A 9,380-nucleotide genomic window follows, 5' to 3' on the forward strand; every position below is an offset into this window, starting at 1 on the left:
CTAGTGCACCGGAATCCTGCTCTACTGCGCATGCATCAGGCCGAACCGGAAATGCCTCTGTTCCAGCCCTTCGGGTGGTGGCCTGGCTTTTAAGGCCTCTGGGGCTGCCGAGTTGAGATTTCTTAGGTCCTTGGTCCTAAGACCACAGACCTTACCTGGCACTTACTTCCCCCACAGATACACTCTCTCCCTTGTCCACCCAAAAGATGAAGTCCAAACCTCAGTCAGCATTCTTGATCTTTCACAGCCTGGCCCCAGTGAACCTGCCCACCCCGTTCTTCCCTGATCACCTACAAACGCTGGCTGGCCCCTCTCTGACATCCACCTCCCTGTTTATCTACGAGCTGAAGCTCCACAGCCAATAGGCGCTGTAGGCTTTCACTACCCTGAGAACCCCACCCCTTGGCGGTCTACTCTCATCCACTGGACAGCGACTAGGGTTTCCAAGGGCGTCCTCAGACTGCGAGCTCCCCAATGACTAAATATTCATCCAAGTCTGTATCACCAAGGCCCGTCTGACATGACCAGCCAAGGAGTGCGATTAAAGAAGGCAAATCTGTTAGCCTTGGCAACAAATTTATTAGTTCAGAGTAAGAGCAAGAGTCCAACTGCTTTGATTCTTCAGTAAAAATTGAGCCTGTTGACTGGAGAGCTGCCAGCCTGCCCTCTCCCCACTCTGCAAACAACTCGCCCTTCTATTAAGGCACTTGAAAAAGGGGAACAGAAAAGTCTCAGACCTAACCTCCCTGGATATGGAGAGGAGAGGGCCAGAGCTGTCCCACCAGTCTCCTCAGCCACAGCTGAGCAAAGCCAGAGCCGGCAGAGACCTTGGCAGGGCAGGAAGTCCAGCCTCTCAAATGCTGGTGTTAGGCACAAGGGAAATGCCAGCACCACCGAAGAGCTGGTCACAGGGGCATCATTTTGGCTCAAGTGTAAATGAACCCATGGTTTGAGTAAGACACTTGATAATAAGGCTTTGTGGCCTCCAAGGCCATAGCTCCAGCCTGTCCCTCTCTGGGAGGTACTAGAAGCTGGAAGGTGGGGTGGAGCCTCCAGAATTCCCTACAGAGGAGCTGAACATCAGGACAAGGGAAGGGTCTGAGTCCTCCCAACTCCATTTCCAGAGAAGTTAATGCTTCTGCTTAAGCACCTCCGAAATGAGAGATAGATATGGCCAATGAAAGAATAAAATGCAACCCCCCACCACCACAAAGACATCATCACCCAAAGAAGTTGGGGGCAGTTGGAGCACCCCTCCCCCCAGAATCCATAAGTGCTTGCTTTGGGAGGGCTTCAATCTCCTGCAACCCAGTGCTCTGGGCAAGGCAGGGGTCACCCACTTAGGAGCTGATTTGACTCAGCAGGGCTGAGAAGTCCATGTCTGCGATGGAGGAAAAGTCTTCATCCCCTGAGAGGAGGCCGTTGGCGAGGCCAGCGGCCCCCAGGGGAGCAGGAGCTGGGTCAGGGGGATTCTGGGACCCTGTCACCAGGCGTGTTATAGCCTCAGGGTACTCCATCAGCATGGGCTCCGCTGTGTGGGGAGCCATAGAGACACCCTGGCTCAGCATCTGCTGAAACTCAGAGTTGTCGACGGAGGCCAGGTCCGTGAACACGGCTGGGTCAGTATTACTGCCCAGCAGGGCCCCCAGGTCTTCATCAGCATCAAACTGCAGATGTAGCAGGGCCTCCGTCAGTGTCCCTTCCCCTGCCTGGGTGGGCTTGGGGGCAGGCGGGGCCACAGCCTGAGCAAGGCTGGAGGCTGAGGCTATGACTGGGACAGGGGCTGGGGCTGGGGCTGGGCCCTGAACCAGAGCTGGTGCCATGGCTGAGACAAGGGCTGGTGCCAAGGCTGAGGGCTGGTTTGGGATCTGCCCAGAAGAAAAGACCATGGGGGAAAACTCCTCAAAGTTGATGGTGCTGAGGGATGGCGTGAAGGGATAGGGCTGGGGAGCTGGAAGAGAGACAGAGAGACAAGGGTCAGAGGAAGCCTGAGACCCACCCCGTCTTCTGTATCCCAGCCCATCAGTATGCACAGGACCAACCCCTCCCTGTGGAGTCCCTGCCAGCACCCTTTACCCAGTCTGACCAGGCTGGGGGTCCAGGTCCAGCCCCACCTCCGTGGAGCTCTATTCACTCCAGCCCAGAAAGCTCTCTCAGCCTTTTAGAGGAAGGGATGCTTTCAGAGGTCGGCTGGTAAAATGTCATCTCAGAGCTGAAAAGCCAAGTCCCAGGAGGGCATGGGCCCAAGGAGTATCCAGCCAGTGTTGTCTGCAGCGGGGCACTACATCACTCTTTTCTGAGCCACACACCAGGACGTACATTTTGCTACTTTAGACGTGTTTCTTTGTTTCCCCAATTCAACTGAGAGCTGAAGGCAGAGACGGTGGGCTTTTTAACTCTGGATCCCTAGGTATCCAATATGGAGTTTCTAACTGGCACAGTGGTTCTCAGACCTCACTGTGCGTTAGTGTCCCCAGGAAGTAGCTGGTTCCTGACCACACTTCCAAAGCTTGATTCCAGATGTGCAATGGGCCCGGGAATCTGCATCATTACCACTCCCAGGTGGCTCTGGCAGAGATAATTAGGCTGCACGCCCTGAGAAACATGAGCCCAACACACAGCAGTCGTCAGACACCTGCGGATGAGACTGACTGCTCTGTTCTCTCCCAGCGGATGTGTGAGCCACAGGCTGAACAGACTTGAGCCTATAATTCCAGTGGGATAATAGGAAATCGTTACCTGGCTTAGGGACGGAAGTTGAGCTGCGGGAAGGCACGGCAATGCGCCGGGGAGGAGGCCGGGGGTCGGTGGGTCCTGTGGAGCAAGTCTGGGTCAGTTCTTGGCCCCTGGGGTCTCCACTCCCCACCCATGCCTTCTAACTCTCCCCACTCCCCACCTCACCATTGAAAGGACTCTTCTTCATGATGCTCTTGAAGGTCTCGTATGTCCTTTTGCGCTTCTCCTCAATCCGGTGACGATCATCTGGGAAAGTAACGGGGAGAAATGAGTCTTATTCTTTTCAGCTAGACCCCCAAGCTCTCAAAGGGCCCTCGGGAGGAAGGTGATGAGCCAAGCTTCCCTGCAACCCTTTGTCCAAACCTTCCTAGTCAGTGAGAAGAGCTGCATGACACTCAATGATTCTAAGAATCCCACAGCTTCCTGAGACGCCGCTGTCTGAATCTGTCTCCTCTGAAGGGCACACGAGTGCCTCCAAGTAAAGGGCCCTGGTCTGGGAGAGCAGGGGTCCTCATGAGGCCCCAATCTCAGCTTATCCTCTTACTTGCACTGCTCACATCCTAGGTCCTCTCCACCTCGATCCAGGCCTGGCGGTGATCTCTTTGTGCTCTGGGACAGCTGAGGCATGGCAGAGGCTCTGTTCTTCTCTGATGGCGTGAGAGTTCAGTCCAGAGCTTTCCGAACTGTCTTCCTAACTACAGCAGCAATTGGGTAACTCCAAGGTACTCAACACCATCAGTCCAGAGCCAGCCTCATCATCTCTCCTCAGAAACCGGGTTCTTTCTCCTCCCATGTTCCCTCCCACCTGTCTGCCCTGTCACCAAATCTAGAAATCTTGGCATCATCCTCAACATATTCCTCTCACTCACACCATTCACTAACTTGACATATGATTCCCAACCACCTACTATGTGCCAGGCTCCATCCTAGCCACTGAGGCTATAGCCCTGAGTAACCAGACAAGGTTCCTGCTCCCAAGAGTTGACATCCCAGCGACAGAGGGGCAGGGAGACAACCTATACAGTGACAAAAGCACTAAGACACCGGTGGCGTTAACAGTACCAAGGTGACGTCAGGGAGTCTGGCTTAGAGATGGCCAGGAAAGGCTGGCGCAAGACCATCACATGGAGATCCGGGGCCAAGCACTCCAGAGGCAATAGCGAGAACACAGGTCCTGAGACGGGACGAGCTTGGTGTGTGTGAAACTCAGAAAGGGTTGTGGGGCTGCTGGGTAACAGAGGAGGACAGCAGCGTATGGTAGCGTCTCTGCCATTCCCTCCGCAAGGCTCAGGCAGAGTCTTCTCCTCCTGGACTCTGTGACACCGTCCAGCATGGCCTCCCATCCTCCAGTCTCTCCCTCTCAGATCCTCTACTCACTGTTGCCAGGGTGAGCTTCCAGATCTGCTCACGTCACTTCTCTGCTTATAAACCTTCGGTGGCTGCCCACTGCCTTCAGGACGAAACCCTAGATGAATGTCTTAAGCCTAACATTCAAGGCTCTCCTGCCTGGGCCTGCTCACTGCCCAGTGTCACCTCCCACCACAAAACTGCCCCAAACACGCTGTGCGTGCTCCAGCACCCTGCCCTTCCAGGCACTGGTCCACCTGCCTGGGGAGTGTGCTCTATCTTTCTCCAATTTCAATGCCACCTCCTCCATGTCGCTGCCTCCAGCACATACCTCCCCGTTTCACAAGTCCCTCTGTTTTGCATGTCTTCCTCATGTGACTGAACCTCAGGGACCACGTCTTAGTCATCTTTGTGTTCACAATACCTGGCACAGGCCCTGGCATCAAGTGGGCACTCAATAATTATTTGTGGAATGAATTGATGGCTGGTTTGGGGGTTGCTTTCCAAGCTCCTAGGGCAGAAAACAGGCTAGATGAGGGGCACTGGATAGAGGATCAGTCTGGCTGTTCCTACTGTGGTGAGATGCACAAAGGCCTTGACGAAACCATGGCTGTGTGACAGTGACAAGACACAGCGTGGCAAAAGGAGCCAGAAGCCTGGGTTCCCTTGCTGACTCTGGTTCACTATCTGTGTGGCCTCAGGCCAATTAGATGCTATCTCCTGCCTCAAAAAGTTCATGAGAGAATAAAACCAGGTAATGCGCTGATATGCTTGGAATAGAGGCAAGAGTGTCATAAGAGCTCAACAGTCTTGGATATTGTTATTATTCAGCAAGGCAAGAGAGAATGTGATTACTGTGTTAATCCCACCCAGCTCTAGCTTTAGACTCAACTACAGCCCCATACACCCAGCCCTGGCCTCGCTCTCCTCGGCTGAGTCACCCTCCCCGGCTGTGTACCTGTGTCTGGCAAGTACTGGAATTCCATGGGCTCGCTGAGCTCCCGATCTGAAGGCCGCCGCAGCTGCATGGAGACGCGCACGGGGGCCTGCAGGCTGGGGTCTGCGTAGGGAGGTGTCCGGAACACAATGGCCACTTGTCGGTGTACATCGGCTTGTGAAAAGGAGCCTCGGGCCTCCCAGCCTGGTCCCGTGAAATACACTTCGATGTCCTCTGCAGGAGATGGAGCGGCAGTGTGGCTGGTGTGCTCGCCTCACCACAGCCCGCTGCCCGCCCATCGCCGATGCCTGTTCCCCGAGATACTCAGGCTTCCCCAAGGAGGTGGGGGAGCGTTTGGAGCCAGTCCCGACTCTCCACCTCCGCTCAGCCTTGCCCTCACCCCACTCCAGTCCTGCCTGCCTCCTGGACGTACCTTTCTGCACCTTGTCACACAGCAGGAAGATCTCGTCCCCCCCGAGGCAGCTCCCGGAGTTCCGGTTCACTCGGCAGATCTTGAGCTCTGCTGTGTTGGGGGCGCCTGGAGGGTGGGAACAAGGAAGAAAGCCCTGAACCACCAGAGGTCTCCAGGCCTGGCCTACAGGAGAGGCAACATCCTGGTCCACCCCAAAGTCAGACTATCCAGAGCTTGCGGACCACACCTTTGCGGCCAAAGGTTCAACCATTCCCATTGGCTCCTCACCCCAACCAAGTCAGCAACTATTTACCAGCCCCTACCATGTGTACAGCACTCTTCCAGGCATGAATGCAACGACTCAAACCTAAGCATTTCTGCCCTCATGGAGCTTACAGTCCAGTGGGAACCAGTCTGGCCACACCTCCTTTCTCCACCTGACTTCAAGGCCCAGTTTATTACATCCACTTTGGCAATGAACCCTTCTCTCCTGACCCCCTGTTCATTCTAGTTTCCTGTCCTTAGGGCCTAGAGCCCTTTTATTTTTTTTAGAATACTCCTATTGATTTTTAGAGAGGAATGGAGAGGGAGCGAAACATCAATGTGAGAACATAACATGAATAGGCTGTCTCCTGCACTCCCCCCACCGGGGATCAAGCCAGCAACCCAGGCATGTGCCCTGACCAGCCATCAAACTGGTAACCTTTTGGTGCATGGGACAATGCCCAACCACTGAGAGACACCGGCCAGGGCAAGAGCCCTTTATTTTCATTCATCCTTTTGGTTATTTAATTAAAGACTGCAGTTAATGTCAGCGCAATTGATCTGTGAACTTCCTGTCGGCTTTCATCATTGAATTATTACTTTCTAACATTGTCTTGCTTCTGGGAGTCATTTCCTGGAGTCATGACTACAGTTTGGGCACGCCATCCTTTCGTCTAACTCCCTGCCGGCCTGGGCGCTACTCCACAGGGCAGCTGAGTCTTCTCTGCCCTGCCTCCCGGGCCAGAACAGGACACAGAGATGATGAAAAGGCCAGATGACCGAACGAAGCCAAAGTGCCCTCGCAGGCCATAACCACCAGTTCCTCCTCACAGGCCCATTCCTCTCCCTTCCTGCACTCCCTGGCCACTCACGGTTGTCAAAGATGGGATGAGAGAGGACAGGTGGCAGGCGGAGGGGCCTGCCGGATGGGTCCCGCACTGTCACCTGGAAGCAGAGCCGCACAGCATTCAAGTCGTAGTCTCCGCGCTGCTCTTCCATGGGAACTGCCAGGAAAACCGGTGGTCAGGAGAGCCGGGGCAGGGGCTGGGGCAGGGAGCTGGGGGCTAGGAAGGGCTGTTTGAGGGTATGTGAAACAGTAGGCGTCCTAGAAGAGGAAGAGAAGGCTCTAGACCCATCACTGACCTGTGTGACCCTGGCTGTCACGTCCCCTCTCTGGGTCTGTTTCCCCCGTGGTAAAATGGGAGTGTACGGAATGGCCAGCAAGATTCCATCTGTACTGTGAGTCTTGGCCAATGAGGGAGATGCAGGGAGTGGCCGCGGAAGGGTGACAGAGGGTGGGGGTGCTCCAGACAGGCCCAGGCCTTCAGCCCTCAGCCCTCACCTTGGAAGGGGTTGTTGTTGGTCTGGATGCGCTGACTGATGGCCTGCTCCAGGTCCCGCTTCTTCACACACTGGATCCCCAGGTTCTGGAAGCTGAGTCCCCCAGGCATCAGTCGCACTGCCTCCAGCAGCGCCTGGGCCTCCTGCCTCACCCAGTCTGTCCCTTCCTCCACTCTCCCCTCACCAGACCACTCCAGGCTCAACCCTCTGGAATGGCTTCCCACTGCGCTGCAATGAAGCCCACTCCTCACTCTGGCTGACAAGACCCTCTGTCTGTGATCTGGCCCTAGCCACAGCCCCTGCAGCTCCCTACCCTGTCCCAGCGGCTTCTTTTCTGTTCTCCAAACATGCTAAACCCAGTCCCCCTTCAAGGCCTCTGCATGTGCATTCTGTGCGGAACGTCCTCTCCGTGCCTCCCTGCCCCAGCTCACATTCATCTTCCCTGGAAGAGGCCTTCTTGAGCCTCCCAGTTCAAAGCAATGAGGCCAGCTCCCTCGCGTCCCCACCCCGGGCTATTCTCCCGACTTGTTCCTGTTTCATCTTCACCATGAGATTATTTCTCTCGGACAGTATTTTGCTTATTATTTACATTTTTCTTTACAGCCTGTCTCTGTCAACTGGTTTGTAAGCTCCAGGGGAGACTGTTGGTTCTGAGGTTTCCTTTCTCGTTAGAAAGAGATGGTGCAGCCACAGGGTTGGGGTCAGAGGTAATTGGCCCCAGCCCCATCTGACATGGCTTCCCACTGCGCTGCAATGAAGTGGATCTGCTCGAGAGAGGAGACATCTGCCTGCAGAGCTGGGGACGCAGCAGCAGTAAGGAATTCTGCCCCGTGTCCGGAAAGAAGTGACTCTGTAACGTGACACGCCCTCCCCTTGTGCTCCCACCGCACCCTGAGGCCCCGCGGCCTGGGGGAGCTCACCTGTGGATGCAGCGGTCCGGGCAGAGCTCGGCCTCATAGAAGCCATCCCGGCAGTCCTTCCCGACCAGCTCGTGGGGGTGAGGCCGGTGCGGGGGGTCCTTGGTGACCAGAGAGATGCGAACCGTCCCCGGCCCCGTGTAGCCAATGATCTGTCCAAAGCACAGGGCGCACGCTGGAGGCTCAGGAAGTCCGGACCCAAGTCCCAGACGGACTGCACGGCCGGAGGCAAACCTTCCCCACCGAGCCAGGCCCGCGGGCCCCGCTGACCTTAATGGTGGGGTGGGTCTTGGTGGTATCGGTGCTCCTCTCGCCGGGGATACTGCCCGCCGAGCGGCCCTCGCACTTGTAGCGGAAGCGCATGCCCCGCTGCTTGGGCTGCTCGATGATCTCCACGTAGGGGCCCGGGGCCTGGGCGGGCTCTGCGGACACACAGCCCATCAGGCGGCGCCCCGCCGCCCCCACCCCTGGCAGCTCTAGGGAGGGAGGGAGGTCCACTTACCGGAGGGGAAGATGAGGGGGAACAGGTCTGAAAGGGGAGGGAGAAAAGGGTCAGCACAAGCCGCTTCCCAGCTCCCCCAGGGAAACTGAGGCAGGGCCCGCTCCCGGGGGCCGGGGCGGAACTCAGGGCGGGAGAGGAGCCAGGACACCTGCTCCCGGGGAACACGGGGATGGCGGTCGCCCTCTACTCGGGGAAACTGAGTCAGGGCCTTTCTACTTTCCTAAGGACACCGGCAGGCGGCACCTCCCACCGGGATCCGAAGGGGAAACTGAGTCGGGCACCTCCTCCCCGAACAGGGACACGAACTCAGAACCGCCCCCGGAGCCTGGGGGGAAACTGAGTCAAAGGCCCCCCTCCGCCACCTACTGATCCAGGTCCCGTCCCCCCGGGAGGGAAGGTGAGTCAGCCCCCTGCCCCGGCCCCGCCCCACGGCCCCTCCGCGCAGGAAGGGGCGGAAGGCGGCGCGCAGGTTCCCGCCGCGGTCCCCGCGCCTCCGCACGGCCACCCCCCGGGGACCGGGCGCGCCCTCACCGTCCATGGCCGGGGTCCCGGGATCCCGGGGGCGGGGCCGGGGTCGCAGCTGGGCCCGCGGCGCGCGCTACTGCGGAGCCATTCGCCAGAGGCGGAAATGCGCCGCGCGCGCCCGCCGCCGCGTCACTGCCGGGAACTGGCCGCGCCTGCGCGCTGCGTCCGCCGCCGCCGCCGCTCCGCGCGGGGGGCCACCGGCGCGCCCGGCACCGAGAGGCTGCGCGCCGCCGGGGCCGGGGCCGGGGCGAGTGCGCTGCGCCGGGGACGGGGGCTTCTGGTCCGCGGGCGGCTGGCGGGCGGCCGGGTTCGGCCGGCTCCTCGGTCTGGGCCCCGCCTGGAGGGCGGGCCGATTACTCACAATGTTTTTAGGGGATTTCGGGGCCCCCTCCCGCCGCT

At 58.0% G+C, this 9,380-nt stretch overlaps 1 protein-coding gene across 1 annotated transcript; it reads right to left on the reverse strand.

The window, feature by feature from the left end:
• Positions 1 to 537: 537 nt before the first annotated feature.
• On the reverse strand, positions 538 to 9,109 carry RELA (RELA proto-oncogene, NF-kB subunit). The gene is made up of 11 exons (XM_081099836.1): positions 8,988 to 9,109; positions 8,457 to 8,483; positions 8,225 to 8,376; positions 7,958 to 8,106; positions 7,039 to 7,130; positions 6,569 to 6,700; positions 5,454 to 5,558; positions 5,042 to 5,254; positions 2,902 to 2,982; positions 2,740 to 2,814; positions 538 to 1,951 (listed from the first exon to the last, which is right to left on the reverse strand). The coding sequence occupies exons 1-11, from the start codon at positions 8,992 to 8,994 to the stop codon at positions 1,341 to 1,343; spliced, it is 1,644 nt and encodes a 547-aa protein (XP_080955962.1). The 5' UTR covers positions 8,995 to 9,109; the 3' UTR covers positions 538 to 1,340.
• Between the last annotated feature and the right edge of the window lie 271 nt (positions 9,110 to 9,380).

Source organism: Myotis nattereri, assembly GCF_964212035.1.
Source record: "Myotis nattereri genome assembly, chromosome: 9".
Taxonomy (NCBI): Eukaryota; Metazoa; Chordata; class Mammalia; order Chiroptera; family Vespertilionidae; genus Myotis; species Myotis nattereri.

Bases quoted from the DNA above. Each gene is read 5' to 3' on its own strand.
- RELA (XM_081099836.1), bottom strand. The intron at 8,377-8,456 runs GTAAGTGGACCT...GTGTGTCCGCAG, and splicing joins CCCCCTCATCTTCCCCTCCG to AGCCCGCCCAGGCCCCGGGC. The intron at 8,107-8,224 runs GTCAGCGGGGCC...TGCTTTGGACAG, and splicing joins AGACCCACCCCACCATTAAG to ATCATTGGCTACACGGGGCC.